The sequence below is a fragment of the Podarcis pityusensis genome, assembly GCF_964106645.2.
Source record: "Podarcis pityusensis genome assembly, chromosome: 7".
NCBI lineage: Eukaryota > Metazoa > Chordata > Lepidosauria > Squamata > Lacertidae > Podarcis > Podarcis pityusensis.
The window spans coordinates 3,091,225-3,113,111 of NC_138031.1; the positions used below are offsets into that span (position 1 = coordinate 3,091,225).

The 21,887-nt window shown below is 46.6% G+C and overlaps 1 protein-coding gene across 1 annotated transcript in view; it reads left to right on the forward strand.

Annotated features, from left to right (window-relative positions):
- LOC308480741 (1-phosphatidylinositol 4,5-bisphosphate phosphodiesterase gamma-1-like) overlaps positions 1-21,887 on the forward strand; it is an 80,682-nt gene that overhangs the window by 23,868 nt on the left and 34,927 nt on the right. Inside the window, exons 2-8 of the mRNA XM_081012495.1 lie at positions 3,811-3,960; positions 8,092-8,233; positions 14,950-15,034; positions 16,580-16,660; positions 18,308-18,342; positions 19,067-19,139; positions 21,752-21,853. Coding sequence (XP_080868621.1) covers positions 3,811-3,960; positions 8,092-8,233; positions 14,950-15,034; positions 16,580-16,660; positions 18,308-18,342; positions 19,067-19,139; positions 21,752-21,853 — 668 coding nt within the window. The remainder of the gene's footprint in view (positions 1-3,810; positions 3,961-8,091; positions 8,234-14,949; positions 15,035-16,579; positions 16,661-18,307; positions 18,343-19,066; positions 19,140-21,751; positions 21,854-21,887) is intronic.

Sequence of the window (21,887 nt, forward strand, 5' to 3'; positions counted from 1 at the left end):
AGGGAGCCCGCGTACAGCTTCTGGGTCATGTGGCCAGCATGACTAAGCCGCTTCTGGCGAACCAGAGCAGTGCACGGAAACGCCATTTACCTTCCCGCCGGAGCGGTACCTATTTATCTACTTGCACTGGTGTGCTTTCGAACTGCTAGGTTGGCAGGAGCAGGGACCGAGCAACGGGAGCTCACCCCGTTGCGGGGATTCGAACCGCCGACCTTCTGATTGGCAAGTCCTAGACTCTGTGGTTTAACCCACAGCGCCACCCGCGTCCCTAAACCAAGGTTACGGTGGCCCAAATAGAATGTCTAGTGCCCATTTTGATACTTTCTGATTTTTATGGTTTACCACACATTGTAATTGGAGTGCTATTTTGTATCATGCAGCTTTTCGGACTGATGAAGCGTGTAGCGAAACCTGTAATATATCCGCAGAACAAGTCTCCTTTTGCCCAATTGCTTTGTGTTTCCAACTCAAGACCCATTGAAGACCATCTCATCCAGTTCAATCTTTGAAAAACAGCTTTGAAAACCTTTTTCATATTCTCCAGTGTGGCGAATCCTTGCCATTGTGGTGGTACGGGGTTGCCGCTCTCTGACTGGACTTATGCTGCTTGTTGAACGGTTCGTTTATCCAGTCTGTACAACGTTTATTGCACATGTAACTTGTTAAGATACAGTTGTACATTTATCCACTCCATGTTTACAGTATCTCCAGGCTTTGTTTTGCACATGGCACCTTAGTATGTTTGTTGCTTGAATGGTTACAAGTCTATCTCTATTCTAGCTATTATTCTAGTGAATTTGGTTTTACAGTGGTGCCTCGCAAGACGAAATTAATCCGTTCCGCGAGTGTCTTCGTCTAGCGGTTTTTTCGTCTTGCGAAGCAACCCTATTAGCGTCTTAACGGATTAGCGCTATTAGCGGTTTAGCGGCTATTAAAGGCTTATCGGCTTAGCGGATTAGCTGCTAAAAGGCTATTAAAGGCTTAGCGGCTTAGATAAAGGGGGGGGGGGAGCGAAAAAAAAATCTCAAGACTCGCAAGACATTTTCGTCTTGCGAAGCAAGCCCATAGGGAAATTCGTCCTGCGAAGCAACTCAAAAACGGAAAACCCTTTCGTCTAGCGGTTTTTCCGTCTTGCGAGGCATTCGTCTTGCGGGGCACCACTGTATACTTATAAGCCAGTTTGTGGTGGTGTTGTTCTGTTGCATGGTTCAGATGACAACCTTGAGCTGGGTAAAGAGCTTTGAGAACTGAAACCGCATATCTATTGGCCTGTTGTGTCCTTTTTGATTAAGGGTGATGCGGACCATTCATAACGTAGGAATATTCTTCACATCTGTGAGCAGGGCAGTGGGGTGGGGTGAGCAAAGACAAGTGGCAGCAGTTTGCTATAACCTCGTTTCCTGCTCCTGCTCAGGCTGCACAGAAAAGGCATTTTGGTTCCAGAAATTCATTCCAATTGTGCAGATAAAATATGCCTGATAGAATTCTACAGGACCGGGTATTGGTGTGTGAAAACAGCCTAGGTCCAAGGATGCCCAGAGATGCACCTCCAGATAGCAGAGACTTCAGGAACCATCCTGGCACCCAGGCATCTTCACTTGGTTGCGGGTTCAAAATGCTCCTGGCGCCTGGCTAATTTTGAACACTGCACAGTATCTGTCAGGGGACTGCCATCGGAACCGGGGAGGGAGGCAGGGGGGCCGTTGGGATACAGAGAGCCTCCGAAACTCCTGAGGAGCAGCTCCTCTTCCAGCGGTGAGAAAAGCCACAGCTCCAGTGGAGAAGAGGGGGAAGGGGCCAGCCAAGTGAGGAAAGGGGTCGAGGATGCTGCTGAGAGTCCCAGCGCCTCACCTCGCGGGGCTGGCCAGGAGGGACGCGCGCCCCTTCCGTCGCCCAGCTTGAACAGAGGGGTGAAACGCAAGGAGGGGAGGAGGCGGCTTGGGGTGCCGAAGTTCTTAAGTTGGGGGAGAAACCAGAAGGGGCCACTCCTGGATTCTGCAAGTGACTGATACGGACATAAACTTTGTGGTTCTGCACTGTAAATAGTTTGCACATAGCTATCAACTTTCAGATTTGAAAATAAGGGATCAGCAGCCTCAGCTATCCCGGGGACAGTCTACTGTACAGAATATCTAACAATCCGGGATAGCAGCGGGAAGCAGCGGGAAACGGCGCTGGAATAAGGGAATTTCCTGCAAAAAAAAGGGAAGGTTGACAGCTATGTGTTTGCGCCAATAAAACCTGTAAAAGACAGGTTGGAGTCCTGCCTGGTTACTCACGAGCAACCACCAACAGCACCTGACAGTATCCAAGGCATGACGAGCCATTTTGTCACTCGAGGCCAAAAATCCTCTCCCTGGGAGTAAAAATATCGCAATAATAATGGATGCTTTGAAGAAGTAAGCCTTTGACACCCAAGGCAGCTGTCTCCCTCTGCCCAACGACAGAGCCGGCCCTGTCATTAGGAGGACACCCTACTGAGCTCCTTGGTCTAGGCATCCCTTCTCATTCCCAGCCCACTGTCCTGACTTCCCCTCCGTCTCCAGATTTCTCTTGAGTAAAAGAAATTCCCAGGCCCGGGGAAATGCAAACGGGTGATGGCCTGGAGTTTCTTGACTGCATCCCGACGTTTCCAGGGCAACCGGTCCCTGCATGAGGCTGGCCATGTGGAAGCGGTTTGAGAAAAGGAGAGGTGCCCCAGGAACAAAGGCTGTTTCACTCCCAGACCGGAGGCCTGCGTGGCGGGTTACGTGTTTCGAGGGAGACGGTCCGCACATTTGGCTGAGGGGCGACTGCTAAGTACTGGGCACGCATGCGAAGCAGCCAGGGGGCCGACTCTGTGCAGATATTCAACAGGGACATCCCTCCCTCCCTTCTCGCCTTCGTTGCTTCATCTCTACGCTGGGGGAGAGCTGCACCTGTTGAATTCTGCCTGTGATGCATTGAAAGGTCCGAAGCCTCGGCCAAGAAACTCTTCCAGTGAGAAATGCAACGTTCTCTCTTGGCTGTAAACAACATGAGGGTTAGTGTTAAGTTGATTAATTGAGTCCGTATAATCTAGATTAATTCATTCCACATAAATACCACCCTGGGAATCTTATAAATTGCCTCTTAATATGAAAGGAATGAGATGGAGGTGGGAACTTCAAGTTAATTAGTGCAGAATATTATTGTGATGATTGTTGTTGTTGTTGTTGTTTATTAACCTGACCTTCACCAGAACAGCCCAGGGCAAGTGACAGCAATATAAAATACAGCATTAAAAACTATTTAAAACAATTTCAAATCACTTCCCATGAGGTGTCTCAATGCAATGAAAACCTACTGAGAAAAAAATTGCATATATAAAAACAGTTAAAGCATTTGCATATATAAAGGCAAGTTTGAAAATTATATATAAATGATAATAATTTTGAACAATGGCAACAACACACACATATAAAATCAGTTCTAATCTAATGCAGATGTCAACAAGGATGAAATGCATGAATCACAGGCTGTGGTCGTTGCAATCCCAGTGTCAGAAGAAGAGGGGATCAAATCTATTACACACATTGCTGAACCTGATTGCTATCATGCATATAGTGATCGCAATACCTTATGAAATGATTTCGCTCTGGGTTACTGTTATTTACCTTATTTTATATACCGAATTTAATTTTCAAAAATCTATTTCAAAAGAAAAGAAGGGAGAATCTGGAAACAGCCAGGTGATGTGGGTGTTTTTGAGCAAGCCTAAACCTACCAGGTCTTTGGGAAAAACATTGAGACGTGTTCATCTCTTTCTCTCCCTCTCTCTTTAACTTGCAGTGGACATTAGGGAAATTAAGGAGATCCGTCCAGGGAAGAATTCCCGGGATTTTGAACGATACCCAGAAGATGCCCGGAAACTGGATTCGGCTTTGTGCTTCGTTGTCTTATACGGAATTGACTTCAGGCTGAAGACCTTGAGCTTGGCTGGTCAGTGGGACGCAATGGGGAGGAGGTTTGTGGAGAGGGGAGGCAAATCTTTACACCCCTTGCCAGGGAGGGAGGGGATTCTTGCCACCTATTCAGTCCCTTCCAAGCCTACGATTCTATAAAGACACCAAGCCCATTTTATTGACTAGAAAGACGAGGCCTGGGAGAGGAGGAGAGGAGGAAGGTGCTTTTCTGACCCCTTGCCTGTTCCGTTGGCCTGCATACGCAAACAGAGACCGCCTCTTTTTACCTGGAAATTCGCTTGCAACCTGTTCCCTCCCTCCCTGGGTCGCCATTAATAGATGAGCAAAAGAATGAGATTTGGAAACCGAGCTGTTTCCATTTGCAGCGTCTACTTTCTATTAAGCAAACCGAGACTGTCTGTGGTTACACCTTGCTCGGATTAGCATAGATGGAAGATTACTTTCTCCTAATTAGGTTGCGCTCTGAGATAATCGCCCGAGTTTCTCGCAGGAGCGACGGACGCATGGCAGCGGGAGTTGTGGTGAGAGGAGGGGTTCTCCTCGCCTGATCTCCAGCCTGTTGCTCTTTGCCAGAGCCAATCCTATGCGCCTGGTGGTTTTTGTGGCACCGTACTTACCTCGCTGCTGCCTGCACATCCCAATGAACAGCAGCAACAGGACTGACCCAGTGCCGGATTTACGTACAGTGGACGCTCGGGTTGCGAACGTGATCCGTGCGGGCTGCACGTTCGCAACCTGCAGCGTTCGCAACCTGCGTCTGCGCATGTGCGGGTTGCAATTCGGTGCTTCTGTGCATGCGCAAAGCACAATTTAGCGCTTCTGCACATGTGCGGCCACCGAAACCCGGAAGTAACCCATTCCGGTACTTCCGGGTTTTGGCGGTCCGTAACCCAAAAAGACACAACCTTGAAGTGGTTGTAACCCGAGATACGACTGTATAAGCTAAGCAAGCTACAGTTTAGGGCATGGGTATGCAAACTAAGGCGCAGGAGCAGGATCCGGCCCGTGGACGGTCCAGGAATCAGCGTGTTTTTACATTAGTAGATTGTGTCCTTTTATTTAAAATGCACCTCTGGGTTATTTGTGGGGCATAGGAATTTGTTCTCCCCTCCCCCCCAAAAATATAGTCCTGCCCCCCACAAGGTCTGAGGGACAGTGAACCGGCCCCCTGCTGAAAAAGTTTGCTGACCCCTGGCTTAGGGCCCCGCTCTCTTGGGGGTCCAAAAAAAATTTAAAGGGGAAAAAACCTGAATGTACATTTCCAGAATATAAGATAAAAAATATATAAAATAAAACGTACATACAGCAACAGTGTTTTGCGTTGTGTAGGCTCCTAGGATGTAAATCATGGGCCCCGCCTGCTAGCCTGCTCCCTAAAATATCACTGAAATATAACTGGTTTGCTCATTTCTATATATAAGGGGCCTACATTATGCAGGGATTGGTTGCATGGCAACATGTGCAAGGCTTTAGATACCTATTAGGTCCATAAGTTACCATATAGCACCCCCAAACCCGGCCCTCCAGTTGTTCTCTGCTTGGCTTGATGCTGTTTCTGGAATCTAAAGGGTGATGTTCTCAGCCTGTTTTGTCTGCCTCTGGCCTCCGGCCAGGACAAATAAGCATCGTATGACTAACGCGACGCCTATGGGGTGTGGCGCACCTGCCTTCCGCTCTGCTTTTACGGCAGCATTCAACTCTCCCTGTAATTTTCCCAGCAGAAAACATCCCTATTTCCCTTTGTGCAAATCCACGCTCCAGTTTCCCTAAAGGGGAACTTCTGTATCGGGTGTCACCGAAACGGTACAAGGCGTTGCATAGCAATGGACGTGGGAACAGAGGAAGCTGCCTTACCCTGAGCCCAGACCATTGGGTCCATCCAGGTCAATATTGTCTACTCGGACTGGCAGCTGCTCCCCAGGGTTTCAGACAGGAGTCTTTGCCCCCAGGCCTGACTAGAGATTCTGGGGGATTTCTAATTACCCAAATACATCATGCGCACAAAATATCAAAACAGCAGCCTATAGGCTGGGGCAATAATAAAATTAATAAATGAAGTTGATGGACTATGCCGAAAAGGCTAAAATGACGGGAAGAAATCAGGAAGACGAAAAAATTTAATAAGGAATGGGGAAAATACTGTACATAACTTATCTTGAAGACTATTGTAAACAGTTAAAATCATTAGTAGGATTGGAATATCACTTGTAGTTTAAGGGTGAATTCTAGACACAATGGAAGAAGTAAAGGGTTTGGATTATCATAAAAAATGCAGGAGGGAATGATTAATAATCTGAAGGCAGCCCTGTTTAGGGAACTTTTAATGTTTGATGTATTACGGTATTTTAATATTTTGTTGGAAGCCACCCAGAGTGGCTGGGGAAGCCCAGCCAGATGGGTGGGGTATAAATAATAAATTATTATTATTATTATTATTATTATTATTATTATACCCACAAATGGGAAGATGGAGGTCCAGGAGATTCCTCGCAATCTTGTTTTTATGATTTATGATTGATATATCTCTGTAAAATTTTAATTTGAAAAACCCAATAATTTAAAATAAATAAATGCACCCAAATGATGTTAACAGCCAGCAAAAGCTTGAGAAAATATCTGATTTTTTTAGCCAACACTGAAACGGCACCATGCAATCATAGAATTGTCGAGTCGGATGGGACTGTGAGGCTCATCTTTTCCAACCCCCTGCCATGCAGGAATCTCAGCTAGAGAGATTTCACACACGCACACTTGCACTAAATAAATAAATGCACATATCAGGAAGTGCGGTGCAGTGGTTAGAGAGTGTCGGACTAGGATGTGGGAGACCAGGGTTCGAATTCCCACTCAGCCATGGGTGACTTTAGGGACCAGTCACTGCCTCTCAGCCTATCTTACCTTGCAGGGCTTTTGTGGGGATTAAATGAGGAAGAGGGAATCTTGTGCTCCAGCTCCTTGTAGAAAAAGGTAGAATATAAATCCAATAAACAAACAAATGCAAGTAAAGCATAAGGAAGAGAAGATGTTTGTCTTGGCACTCTCTCATCCAGAGCTGTTTTCAGGCTCCCAATCTCCTCTTGTCTGCAATGTTCCAACAAGACACTTTTCTCCAGGCAAAAAGAGACGGGTTAATCTGGGCTGCAGGGAATTTGCCAGGGGCCAGCAAACTTTTTCAGCAGGGGGCCGGTCCACTGTCCCTCAGACCTTGTGGGAGGGCCGGACTATATTTTGAAAAAAATATATGAATGAATTCCTATGCCCCACAAATAACCCAGAGAAGCTGTCCAGGGTTGTAAAGACTGCAGAGAGAATAACTGGGTGCACTCTTCCCACCTTGGATCAAATCTACGCTTCCAGGTGTCACAAGAAAGCTGCAGAGATAGCGCAGAATAGTGCGCACCCCGGAAATTATCTCTTTCAGCTTCTGCCTTCTGGAAGAAGATCCAGGGTTATAAAGACTAGGACTAGCTGCCTGAGAAACAGTTTCTATCCAAATGCGATTTTGGTTTTAAACGCAGTGTAAGGTAGTCTTTATGTGAGTATATTGTATTCAATTATGCGGTGTCAGAGTTTTTAGGGGGCTAACCAGGCTGGGATAGCTGGGACAGCAGGCTTGTTGGGTTTTGAATGTCTTATGTACCATAGATTTTTCAATTTCGTTGTTCTGTGTGGGAGAATGACAATAACGATTATCGTAGCATACCGTAAATAAAAGCACACGTTCTACTCATGTAAAAACACCAGGCAGGCCCCACAAATAACCCAGAGATGCATTTTAAATAAAAGGACACATTCTACTCATGTAAAACACTCTGATTCCCGGACCGTCCACAGGCCAGATTTAGAAGGCGATTGGGCCAGATCCGGCCCCCGGGCCTTAGTTTGCCTACCCATGTGCCAGTCCCTCTTGCCACCTTCCTTGTCAGAGTCTTCTACTTCGTGAAGACCACCCACATCCCTAGGGGTCCATCGACTACATTGAAAGCTGGAGGGGTTAAATGTTTTGTGCAGCGAGCAGAGCCTCTGCCCCGGTTCCTGGCCAGATCCCGATGGGGAAATAGGCTGCGGTTTGGACCTTTTCTTTGAGCCGAAGTACAGGCAGCAAGGTCTCCCCTCCGTCTTCGTTCTCTGCCGTTCTCTTTTCCAGCCTTTTGCGAAGAAGATGTCAACCTCTGGGTGGCCGGCTTGAATTGGCTGCTGACGGACACGCAGCGATCGCAGACGCCGCTCCACATCGAAAGGTGGCTAAGGAAGCAGTTTGACTCGATGGACAGGTCGAGAGAAGGCAGGTGAGTGAGGAGCGCCGTTCTCTCCAGAAGAGCCGCAAATCGGGGCCTCCTCTCCCTTCCTGCACCATCGCAGGATCGCAAATGCTTCCTTCGCAGCCCAGTTTGCACCTGCGGTTGCGTCGCTCCTTTTGTCCTGGAACCAGTTTGCAAACTGGCGTCCACAGCAGCGAACGGCTGTACTTAGTTATGGGATGTAAACATAATAGAAGGTATTATTTGATAAAGATTATAGTGTGAGAAGCACCTTTTTTTTGCATAGTTGATAAAGCACGATTGTTGTTGTTTAGGCAGTTTGGTTAAACTCATGCTGGTAGCTTGGATAACACTGTCCCACCATCTCGTCCTCTGTCGTCCCCTTCTCCTTGTGCCCTCCATCTTTCCCAACATCAGGGTCTTTTCCAGGGAGTCTTCTCTTCTCATGAGGTGGCCAAAGTCTTGGAGCCTCAGCTTCAGGATCTGTCCTTCCAGGGAGCACTCAGGGCTGATTTCCTTCAGAATGGAGAGGTTTGATCTTCTTGCAGTCCATGGGACTCTCAAGAGTCTCCTCCAGCACCAGAATTCAAAAGCATCCATTCTTCGGCGATCAGCCTTCTTTAAGGAAAAGCAAGAGAGGCCGAGCACCCGAGGCTTTTTTCGTGGTAGGGGGTGGGAGCTCTGGCCTGACAGCCCTCCCTGTATGCCAGCGATCTGTAAACAGGATGCCGAAGAGGAAAGGATGGGAGTTCATGCAGGAAGAGACGGGCGTGGAAGCGCAGCAAGGAGAAAGCAGAGCGCCAAAGGAATTGTTTTCCCCTCAGCTGTATATGCCACACAGAGCTATCATTAGCCGTCTTCAGGAACCAGCTGCAATCCATAATAATAATAATAATAATAATAATAATAATAATAATAATAATAATTTGGAGGGAAGCAGGTGGCGCTGTGGGTTAAACCACAGAGCCCAGGGCTTGCCGATCGGAAGGTCAGCGGTTCGAATCCCCGCAACGGGGTGAGCTCCTGTTGCTTGGTCCCTGCTCCTGCCAACCTAGCAGTTCGAAAGCACATCAAGTGCAAGTAGATAAATAGGTACTGCTCCGGCGGGAAGGTAAACGGCGTTTCTGTGTGCTGCTCTGGTTCGCCAGAAGTGGCTTAGTCATGCTGGCCACATGACCCGGAAGCTGTACGCTGGCTCCCTCGGCCAGTAAAGCGAGATGAGCGCCTCAACCCCAGAGTCGGCCACGACTGGACCTAATGGTCAGGGGTCCCTTTACCTTTACCTTTAATAATAATTTATTATTTATACCCCGCCCATCTGGCTGAGTTTCCCCAGCCACTCTGGGCGGCTCCCAACAAAGTATTAAAATACAGTGGTCCGTTAAACATTAAAAGCTTCCTTAAGAGGGCTGCCTTCAGATGTCTTCTAAAGCATTATTTTGTGAGGAATGGTGTTTTCAGCCTTCTTATTATTTCCCACTGGATTAATTTTGAATTCGCTTTAATCCCGCTCGCATTCTTTCGATCAGCTCATTTTAACCCCAGAGGGATTGGTCCAAGGCGCAACTGTCGCAATTACACTTGGATTATTCTATCAAAGCATCCATTTAGTCCCCTCGGTCTTGTATTAATCAAATGCTTAATTTAATCCCAGTGGAATTTATTTTTTAAAAAGAAAACTAAAAAGCAACAACCTCGGTTTAATCCAATTTGGATTTCAAAATACGCCTAATCTCGTGTTATTTCATACTTTTTAAGATTGGTAGTGTTCCTTCACAGAACAAGCCTTTCCAGCAAACTATTGAGATTGCAGCAACCATTTTTAATCCGCAACTTATGCTGAAATTCCATGTTGGACTTAAATGCGCATCAGGTAAACAGGCTGATCGGGCTGGAATCCCTCTGATAAAACTCAACAGCCCTTACAACGACCCTGAGAGGTAGACTAGGCCCAGAGGCAGCGACTGACTCCAAGCTTCGTGGCTGGCTGAGTGGAGGATTCGAACTCTGCTCTCCCAGGTCCGAGTCCGACGCTCGAACCATTACGCCACGCTGCCTCGCAAGAGTTGCGCAAGGGATCCGTCACACCTGGAGGGGAAGGAACATGACTGGGTACTACCATCTCCGTCTTAGCATTTTGGCCGTTTTCGCAGTTCTGTTTCGTTCTCCCCTCGCAGGCCTGTCACCTGCAAAGCTACCTGTGCAGGCTGGAGGAGAGGAAGGGACCCAGGAAGGGCTTTAACCGCCCTCTTCCTGAGAAACCAGCACCCAGCAAACCTGGCCTGCAATGCACAGAGCAGCTGGTTTAAGTTAGCAGAGGTGGAGTCATGGGGAGGGAGCAGCTGAGCCAAGGCTTCACCCTGCTGCCACCTGCCGCCCGAGATGGAGAGCAGCAGGTGAGCTCCAGCCCCGATGTGACCCTGGGAATGCCATGCCTAATAGGATTGCAGCCAAGGTGGGCAAGGCTGTGATCCCCCTTGCAATGGACTGCTTTGTGGGTTTCCTTTCCCCCCCTCATTTTAGTTATTTATTAACATTCATATATATATGAATGTTAATAAATTAAAAACCTTTTAATGAGGGTGAAAGAGGAGAGTGCAAAATATGGTCTGAAGCTCAACATCAAAAAAACGAAGATCATGGCCACTGGTCCCATCACCTCCTGGCAAATAGAAGGGGAAGAAATGGAGGCAGTGAGGGATTTTTCTTTCTTGGGCTCCATGATCACTGCAGATGGTGACAGCAGTCACAAAATTAAAAGACGCCTGCTTCTTGGGAGAAAGGCGATGACAAACCTAGACAGCATCTTAAAAAGCAGAGACATCACCTTGCCAGCAAAGGTCCGTATAGTTAAAGCTATGGTTTTCCCAGTAGTGATGTATGGAAGTGAGAGCTGGACCATAAAGAAGGCTGATCGTCGAAGAATTGATGCTTTTGAATTCTGGTGCTGGAGGAGGAGAGGACCCGGAGCTCACCCCGTTGCTGGGATTCGAACCCCCAACCTTCTGATCGGCAAGCCCAAGGCTCTGTGGTTTAACCCATAGCGCTTACAATTCTGTGTGCTGGGAAGGAAGATCATAAGGTACAGGTGGGTAGGTTCACGGGGGAGAATTCAGTCTGGTACTCTGGACCCAAGCCATTTAGGGATTCAGAAGTCAAGCCCAGCGCTTTGAATTGGGCCTCAGAGACACCTGATTTGCTTGCAAAACGCCCCAGATTCAATCTCCAGGAAGGGCTGGGAATTTCCCCTTCCCTGAAGAGGGGACGCGGGTGGTGCTGAGGTCTAAACCACAGAGCCAAGGGCTCGCGGATCAGAAGATCGGCGGTTCGAATCCCCACGAGGGGGTGAGCTCCCGTTGCTCAGTCCCTGCTCCTGCCAACCTAGCAGTTCAAAAGCACGTCAAAGTGCAAGTAGATAAATAGGTACCACTCCGGCGGGAAGGTAAACAGCGTTTCTGGGCGCTGCTCTGGTTCGCCAGAAGCGGCTTAGTCATGCTGGCCACATGACCCGGAAGCTGTACGCCGGCTCCCTCAGCCAGTAAAGCGAGATGAGCGCCGCAACCCCAGAATTGGCCACAACTGGACCTAATGGTCAGGTGTCCCTTTACCTTTAAGACCCTGGAGAGTCCCTCTCAGTCAGCATGAACAATGCAGGGCTAGATAGAGCCCCAGCGGTTTGACTCGCCCCAGAGAGCTTCCTGCGTTTCTCATGCTTCAAAATTGACATCATGTCCGCTGGCCGACCACTGTTAACAGCCTTGGCAGCCACATTCCACGGTGGCTACAACATCTGAGAACTCTTGCTCATTTATTTATGTTCTAATTTATTCATTTCCATTTATGAATCATTTCCTATAAAGCCACTCTCCCAAGCCAGCCTCGTCTCAGGCCGTTTAAAAGCAATCTAGCCTGGATGTGACTAAGTGGCTGGCATGTGAATTACTTGGGGCCAGATCACTTGCCTCGAGGAGAGATCCCAGCCGGCACATCCACTTGAGGCTGGGAGGGGAGAAGGAGCTCTTGGGGTCACCAGTTGGACAGGGAGGAGCAGCTGGATCCAAGACTATGTGCAAAACTGTGAACCTGATTCTTTGGGGAGAGGGCAGCCCCAAAATGATGGTGTGCTCACCCCAGAAGGAATAATAATCTGCGGCAACCATACGGTGACAGCTGGCTCACGTTCCTGCTTCTTAAATAGCAGCTCCCTGGTGCTGGAGGCCCCTGGTTTGCTTTGCAAGACTTAGTATCCCCTTCATGCTGCCCCCCTTGACACTTGCATGAGAACAGTGTTCAGCAGATTCACCGTATTTTTTCGCTCTATAAGACGCACCAGACCACAAGACGCACCTAGTTTTTGGAGGAGGAAAACAAGAAAAAAAATATTCTGAATCCCAGAAGCCAGAACCGCAAGAGGGATCTGGCTTCTAACATAGCTTCTTGCTGTTCCGGCTTCTGGGATGAAGGCTCCCCCTGCCCTCAAGAGGCTTCGTGTGGCTAAGCCAGAAGCCAGGACAGCTGCGCAGCGATCCCACTTGCTTTCCTGGCTTATGGGATAGCCGCGCACAGCCTCTCCCGGGCAGCGGGATGAAAGCTCCCCCAAGAGCCGCGCTCCCTTTAAAGAGCTTGCGGAGCGTGTGTGCAGCTCTTGGGGGAGCCCTTCTCCCTCCTCGGGGAAAACCCTCCCCCAAGAGCCGCATACACACTCCGCGCGGCTCTTTAAAGGGAGCGCTGAGCAGAGCCTCCCACCTGCATTCGCTCCATAAGACGCACACACATTTCACTTTACTTTTTAGGAGGGGGAAGTGTGTCTTATAGAGCGAAAAATACGGTAGCTTTTTGTAGCTGGAGTCAGTCTAAGACATCTCAGGCCAGGTTGGAAAAGACCAGCAAGTTAGGGAGCTCTGCTCAGCAAGGTGGTCTCTGAGCTGTGGGCCCTTGCCAGCCTTGCAGCTGTGCTCTGGCAGCCACAGCGCCTCCCCTTGGCCTCCCCTCTATCCACAAAGCAGCTGCTGGCAGGCTGTCGCCCTAGTGCAAGCATGTCCAACTCTACAGAGACTGCAATCTACTCCCAGTATAATGAAGCTGGCAGTGATCTACCCATTGTCATTGCCCATAGTTGTTGATCTTTTTTTGGGAAGGGTCGACCAAAGATGTTGAGCTTTTTTAGTGGGGAATGACCAAAGTTATTGGGCTTTTGGGGGTAATGATTGCATAACATCGATCACCAACCAGTCCACAGCCCTCCCTCCTTTCCCCAATCGGACGCCGACAAAGAGAGAACTAGCTTTCAAAGCAGGGAAGGAGGCAGCGGAGGTAAATAGCGCCGGGGGCAAGGCGCGTCGTGATTGCTCAGGAGAAACACGGCTATCATTTTTATAACTCCCGCGATCAACCTGTATTACCCCGGCAATCTCTGGCCACCCAGTAGCGGTATTTAACTCCAACTAAGCCAAAATGTATAAAGCTAAGCCAAACTACAAGAAAGAAGATTCCACCTAAACATTAGGAAGAACTTCCTGACAGTAAGAGCTGTTCGACAGTGGAATTTGCTGCCAAGGAGTGTGGTGGAGTCTCCTTCTTTGGAGGTCTTTAAGCAGAGGCTTGACAACCATATGTCAGGAGTGCTCTGATGGTGTTTCCTGCTTGGCAGGGGGTTGGACTCGATGGCCCTGGTGGTCTCTTCCAAGTCTATGATTCTATGATTCTATGTATGAGAAGTGCAAAATGATAGAAGGAACATTCTTTCCTATGTGGTGGCCTTGCAAAAGAAAAAAGAAGAATCTAAGGGCTATTGGGAAATGATATATTAATGAGATTAAAACGATGTTTAAGTTGATGATTCCCAAGAAAACCCGAAGCTTTTCTTTTAGGAATTATAGATAATGATGTTACAAAAGAGATGGTTAACTTATTTATGTATACAACGACAGCAGCAGAAATGTTGTATGCCCAAAGATAGGAAGAAGGAGACATCCCAGTAAGAGAAGATTGGCTTTGGAAAATGATGGAGTACGTGGAAACCCAAATGACGAAAAATTCCCTAAGGACTAGAGACCTTTTATTGAGTCTTTAAAGAACTATTGTAGCGAGATGAAAATGCAAGCAGGAAATAAGAGCTACAGTGTGAATTATTAAGACAAATGGATTAATTTGAATGTATAGGCGAAATAATGCAGCATTTAAGAGTAAATATGGAAACCATGGAAGGGGAAGAAGGGAAGTCAATTGATAAAGTAACTTAAGGTCTATATTATACACACACACACACTGTATTTTTCCATCTAAAAGACGCCTCATATTTTGGGGGACTCCAATTTGAGAAAATGAGGGGAGATACTATCCGTTATAAGACGAGCCCAGATTTTGAAAATTATTTTAGAGTAAAAGAACAGTCATATACACTGAAAGGTACGGTGTATATATATGAATTGAATTTTATTATTACGGTCACAGACCAGTTCCGGCTCACTTACAGTATCAGCAAAATCATAAAACACAACAGGAATACATTGAATTGCAATTGGATATAACAAAGACAATTCAGATATAGCGGCAATTATAAATATATATTAAATCTTGATCATATATAATTTTTAAAAAAATGGGGGTACCATTTTTGGCCTGTAGTGCAAGGGTGAGTAGATCCTGGCCGGTCCAGAAAAGAGGGGGGGGGCTTTGTTCTCTGTGTCTCTGTCACACGCAATGGAGACCCCTGACTCCATGTTCCTCTCTCTGCGTTGCAGCATCACCCCCAAGGATCTGAAGGCCATGTTGCCCCAGGTCAACTACCGCGTGCCTAACATGAGATTCCTCCGGGACAAGCTTCTGGTAAGGAAACCCCTCTCCTCGTTTTTCCTTCTCGCTCTGACCTCAGAAGAGGAAAGCTCTCATCAGTGAGGGGATCTGTTAAAAAGGAAGCTGACGGAGAAATTCAGGGCTGCTTGGGGATATTCCAAACCACAATGACAGGAGCTCAGCTGGAATCGGGAAAGGCCAGGAGGATGCCAGCATGCCTAATGAGCCAAGTCGAGGAAGCTTTTAGGCAGAAGACGACTTCCTTCTGAAAGCGGAAGTCTGGTTTAAATAAGGAGAGCAAAAAGGGAACACAAACTTTGGTAAAAAGTAATTGCAGTGGGCATGTGTCTTCCGAGAAGGCAGGGTGGGCAGCACTCACAGTGTTGGGATCGGGGCCAGTAACATAGGGTCCCACTCCTCCCGGGCTGACTCTGTGCATTTAGCCAACCTAAAACTACCAGACTTTTAGAAGACATCTGAAGACAGCCCTGTTTAGTGAAGCTTTTAATGTTTGGTGTATTACGGTATTACGTTAAGAGTTTGGGTGTAATCTTCAACACCTCCCTTTCCATGGAGGCACAGATTGCAGCTATAACAAAGGCGGCATTTTCCATCTCTGCCAAGCTAAGCAGTTGGCCCCTTACCTCTCTCGCCCTGACCTAGCCACTGTGATCCACGCGACAGTCACCTCCAGACTGGATTATTGTAACTCGCTCTACGTGGGGCTGCCCTTGAGACTGACCCAGAAACTCCAGCAGGTGCAGAATGCCGCGGTGAGACTCCTAACGGGGTCCTCGCTGTGAGGTCACATTCACCCGGTGCTATACCAGCTGCACTGGCTCCCGGTGGAGTACAGGATCAGGTTTAAGGTGCTGGTTTTAACCTTTAAAGCCCTACACGGCCTAGGACCCTTGTACCTACGGGACCGCCTCTCCTGGTATGACCCACAGAAGACCTTACGGTCTGCAAATAAAAACATCCTGAAGGTCCCAGGCCTGAAGGTCCCTAGGCTGGCCTCAACTAGAGCCAGGGCTTTCTCGGCTGTGGCCCCGATTTGGTGGTCCCAAGAGACTAGGACCCTTTGGGACTTGACATCTTTCTGCAGGGCCTACAAGACGGAGCTGTTCCACCAGGCCTTTGGCCAGGGCACAGCCTGACTCCCTCCTTTGGCAATCTTCACAGAATCTCTAGCCCAATGGTTGCCATCAGTTTAATTTGAATTAATTTTATAATGAATGATTTTAGAATGTTGTACTATTTTATTGTTGTTAGCCACCCTGAGCCTGGCTTCGGCTGGGGAGGGCGGGATATAAATAAAATTTATTATTATTATTATTATTATTATTATTATTATTATTATTATTTTACTATTTTGTTGGAAGCTGCCCAGAGTGGCTGGGGAAGCCCAGCCAGATGGGTGGGGTATAAATAAATTATTATTATTATTATTATTATTATTATTATTATTATTAAAGGCTCCAGCATTACATTACCTGAGACTGGGGGGGGGGGGGCTGATCCGTGCTCAGTCAAAGCAAACCTCATTAACCCTGCCCTTTGTGTCTTCTGCCCACGCAGGAGGTCGAAGTCCGGAATGAAATCACCTTCAGCCACTTTGCACACTTCTATAAAAACCTGATGTTTGATGCTCAGAAATCGGTAAGGACATTTGGAACACTCTGTTTTGAGTTCTGCTGAGCTGCTGTAGAGTTTTTATTGACCAGCTTTAAAAAAAGAGAGAGAGTAAAAGTTCTTTTTTTGGGTGGTTCCTTTCTTGTGATAGCTGCAGGGTTTTCTCACACTTTTTAGAAAGCCAGCCTGAGAATAACAACAACAACAACAACAACAATAATAATAATAATACAGTAGTACCTCCGGTTGCGGACAGGATCCGTTCCGGAGCTCCAGTTGGATCCCAAGGTTTCCGCAACCGGAGGGACCGCTTCTGCGCATGCATGCGCGGTAATAACCCGAAAATATACTTCCAGGTTTGCTGCTTACCTATCCCGAAGTTTATGTAACCGGAGGGATACGTAAGTGGAGGTACTTTATATTGATATTTAATAATATTGATATGTAGTAATGATATTTATTTATTTATTTATTCATACATACATACATACATACATACATACATACCCCTGCCCATCTGGTTTCCCCAGCCACTCTGGGCAGCTCCCAACCAAATATTAAAAACATAATACAGCATTAAACATTAAAAACTTCCCTAAACAGGACTGCCTTCAGATGTCTTCTAAAAGTCAGTTAGTTGTTTATTTCCTTGACATCTGACGGGAGAGGCAGAGGGCCTTCTCGGTGGTGGCACCCGCCCTGTGGAATGCCCTCCCAGTGCCGAAAGAGCACAGTCCTCTTTGTCCAGCATTTGTCAGGCATTGCTCTCTTGAGGGGGTGACACTTAAGTGACCAAATGACAAGAAAGGATCCTTTCCCCCTAAAGTCCTCATAGCACCCTCAGCCTCAGAGATGCGGCTGGTATGCGTATCGTTTTCTCCGCCAAACTTGGCCAAAACATCTCCCTTTCACACCTCCGGCAATGGTTTGCCGTTAACTGGGATGCTGCTTAAAAATCTGAACTTAAAGCGTTAACCGACCGTTGGTCCTTGGTCCTGCCCTGTCCTCCTTTTATGCATTGTCTGAATTTGAAATGGCAAAAAAATAAAACGTATAAACATTTGCAGCCTTAATACCAACCGTAGAAGAATGGCGACAGAAGGTAATGGAAAATGCAGAAATAGCCAAATTAACAGGGAAAATTAGACAATAGGGGGAGGAAACATTTCAAAAAGAATGGGAAAAATTTGTGTCATATATAGGAAAGATAAGATGAAATAGGGAAACCAGTAGAATTGGAAATAAACCTCATAACGGGAAAGATTAAGAAAAGTGATGGGTAATGAAAATAATAAGAAGCAAAATGTATAAGGAGATTAATATAACTAACAGTAGTTGTAAGTGAATGCAGACAGACATCAAGAATTGTATAAACAGGAGGATTTATTTGTTTATGGATATACTATGGACAAATATGGAAAATGAATAACAATATACAAAATGGATGGAAATAATGCGATAAAATTATATGTCATATAAAAAACCAGAAGAAGGAAGGAGGGAAGTCAGCGCTTAGGAGCAAGTGTAAATGTAAAATGCAACACATTATGTGTATGTGGAGTACGTAACCGGAAAACTAATGAAGATTACTTGAAGAAAAACAACAACACATTTGCAGCCTTGCCCATGTCCTGATTGCATTGCTGATCGCCGTGTCGCTTCTTTACGTTTCAGATAATTGAGCAGCTGGAGTTGTCCTTTCCCTTACGGTAAGTAGGAACCTCCCTGAGGCTGGGATCGCTCACTTCCTGTCTCTTGGCCTGAGTCTCCATGTGTTCGTTGAAACGAAAAAAGTGGCACAGGTCAAGAAGGGTGTTGGCAGGTTTGATGAGCTGCCAACCTGGTGCCCGCTGGATTTTCTGGACTACAACTCCCATCAAACACAGCATCGTAGATCCATGCTGCCTGGGGCTGGTGGGAGTTGTAAAACACCCCAATCTTTTGGGAGGCACCGGGTTGGAGAAGGCTGTTAGAAAGAAGCTGGAAAGGTGATAACAGATTCTTTGAAACACAAGATTGGGATAAAACCTTCCAGCCCATGATCCACTTTCCCAAAGTGGTTAAGCCAGAAACATGAATGCAACAGCAGCAATCTCCTTGTGAGTCCCAGTAAGCGGTATTTGGTGGTGTAATGCTTCTGCAAAAGGAGGTTATATATATGACCAAGAGTAAACTGACCTCAAGGGATTTGCCTAGTTTTCTGGAAAGCCATCTAAGATAAATGCATGGGTTTCAAAGGTAGGCCAAAGGAACTGGGTATAATGTCCTGGACAGCTAATTCCTGGGTCCCTCTGCTCTAATTTTCTCGTCTTATGAACAGGCTCAGACTTCACAAAATGTCCTGTGCATGGGTTTTTGTGTGGTTGGGTTTATGGGGCATCGCCAGGTGGATTTTTGTGGCCACTCTCTTTCTCTCTTCGACTCTTTCCCTAGTAATGTGGACCGGCCAGAACTCTGCCAGATCACACTGTACGACTTCCAGAAGTTCCTGCAATATGACCAGAAGGTATTTGCAAAGAGAGGAGCGCCTACCGTATTTTTCGTTCCATAAGACGCACCTGACCATAAGACGCACCCAGTTTTTAGAGGAGGGAAACAAGAAAAAAAATATTCTGAATGAAACAGTGGGTGTATGATTTTTGTGGTTCATGCTGTGGCCACAGACATGTGATTTGACGGTGAGTTTGGGGTAGCCCAATGCAAAAATCCTGCGAATCCATGTGGATCCGTGCTTTGTAACCACATTTTTGTGCCACTGTGTCTCCACACAACAGTGGGTGCGTGTGTGTTTTTGGTGCAGGCTGTAGCCATGGACCTGCTATGTGATCTGATGGTGAATTTGGGGTGACCCAATGCAAAAATCCTGAGGATCCATGGGCTTTTACCTCCCCCCTCCCAGGCAGCCTCCTTTATCTCTAACGTCCCTTATCTCCCTTCCAATCGCTTATCAATCAGCTGCTTCCTTTCAACACCCCCTTCCCTCTTGTTTTCCTTAGCTGGAGCAGTTTTTTGCTCCTCCTTTTCTTCTAATTTCGCTCCTCATTGCTTTAGTCTTCCTGTCTCCTCTCCTTGCAAGTTCGCTGTCTTTACCTCCCCCCTCCCAGGCATCCTCCTTTATTGCTAGCAATAATATCTCCCTCCCCAATAAATAATAAATAATATCTCCCTCCCCAATTGCTTACTGATCAGCGGCTTTGTTTCAACACCCACTTCCCTCTTTCAAAAAAAAAAAAAAGCATGATCTGCTTTTTGCCCGTGCGCAATTCGGCTCCAGGGACCACGCATTCGCTCCATAAGACGCACAGACATTTCCCCTTACTTTTTAGGAAGAAAAAGGTGCTTCTTATGGAGTGAAAAATACGGTAGTTAATTCTGCGGAGGAAGGTTGGGTTTGGGAGAGCCTCTCCTGCTTGGAGTAGCACGATAGAGAAAGATCCGCTTGTCCCATGAAAGTAACGCATTAACCAGCTTTCCTTGGTAACTGACAGCCGGCAGGTAGGACATCAGAGACCTTTTCGGAGCTGGCCGTAAATCAACCAACCGCTTGGTGCTCTTGCACTGTGAAAGCAGCTAACATCATGGCGATTGCTGGCTAGAATAATAATAATAATAATAATAATAATAATAATAATAATTTATACCCCGCCCTCCCCAGCCAAGACTGGGGCTCAGGGCGGCTGGGCCCAGGTATAAGAACAACTGATTAAAATACAACTTAAAAACAAGATTAAAATACAACATTAAAATGCAGCCTCATTTCAGTAGAAACTCAAATCAAAAACTTTTTGGGGAAGAAAACGTCAAGTCTTCACCAAGGCCAACTATCCTACGGGTCCTACGTGGGCCAGAAAAAAGCCAGGGAAGTCCCCAAATAGGAGTTCCAACATGGAAGGAGAAAGGAAAAAGGAAAGAAAGGGAGGCAATCAAGTTGATTCCAAGCCAAAGGCCAGGCGGAACAACTCTGTCTTACAGGCCCTGCGGAAAGAAATCAGATCCTGCAGGGCCCTGGTCTCATGAGGCAGAGCGTTCCACCAGGCCGGGGCCAGTGTTGAAAAGGCCCTGGCTCTGGTTGAGGCTAATCTGACTTCCTTAGGGCCCGGGACCTCAAGGGTGTTGCTGTTTATGGACCTTGAGGTCCTCCGCGGGGCATTCCGGGAGAGGCGGTCCCGTAGGTACGAGGGTCCCAGGCCGTGAAGGGAAATATAGTCCAAAAGAGCTGCAGTGGAGAAGGCTGTGCTCTACCAGTTGGGTCCTCTCTGTTGCCTTGCAATGAAGGTTGGATTTCTCCAGTTAAAGCAATCACAGGATTCGTTTTCAGCCTGGAGAGATTTAACCCAGAGTCTGCCTGTCCCTCTGATGAGCTCTGATGTAGTTCTTACTTACCTTTTTAATTATTATTTATTATATTTTATAGTTTTTTTATTGACATTTATTCAAAGACGTACAGAAATACAGTACATACCCATTACAAAGTATCTTTTTTATAATATACTGAAATAAAGCAGCTACTAATAAAGAAAAAATAAAGCAGGACTAATTCAGCCAGCTAGTCCTGGTGATCATCTAATGTTTATTGGATGGATTTCCCCCCTAAATTGATTTTGAATTCTGAATTTATTGTTATTCACGTTTTATACTGTATTTTATGCTGTTTTTTGTTGTGTCAATTAAGTGTTTTAAATTTGTTGTTAGCCGCCCTGAGCCCGGTTTTCTGAACCAGGAAGCGTGGAGTATAAATAAAAAATTATTTACTTACTTACTTACTTACTTACTTACTTAATTTAAGAAAGAGCAAAAACAGAAAGGAGGAGAAAAAATAACTAAAGAGGGGGGGGCGCAAAGAGGAGAAAGAGAGAGAAGAGAAAAAAGGATTAAATAAAGATAACTAAAGATAAAAGGCTGTCTTTTCCATCTCTCTGTCCTGCAGCCAAATAACAGCCAACCATTCTGTCTTCTATAAACTAGTATATTTTTCAGTCTTCAGATCCAGGTTTTACAAGTTCATTTTCTCTTTCACACAAAAATCATTATTGAACATTTGTTAATTCCTTACGGACCTTTTGGCGTGAAAGAGGAGCTTCTTACTTACAACGCTCCCCTCCTTACCTTTCCCTTTAGGAGCCATGGGCAAGTGACATTGCCAAAGTCCGGGAGTTCATGTGCAACTACCTCCGGGATCCCTTCAGCGACATGGCGGAGCCCTTCTTCCAGCTGGACGAGGTGGGTGGCACGGGGCCCTCAGGCACCCTCCCCT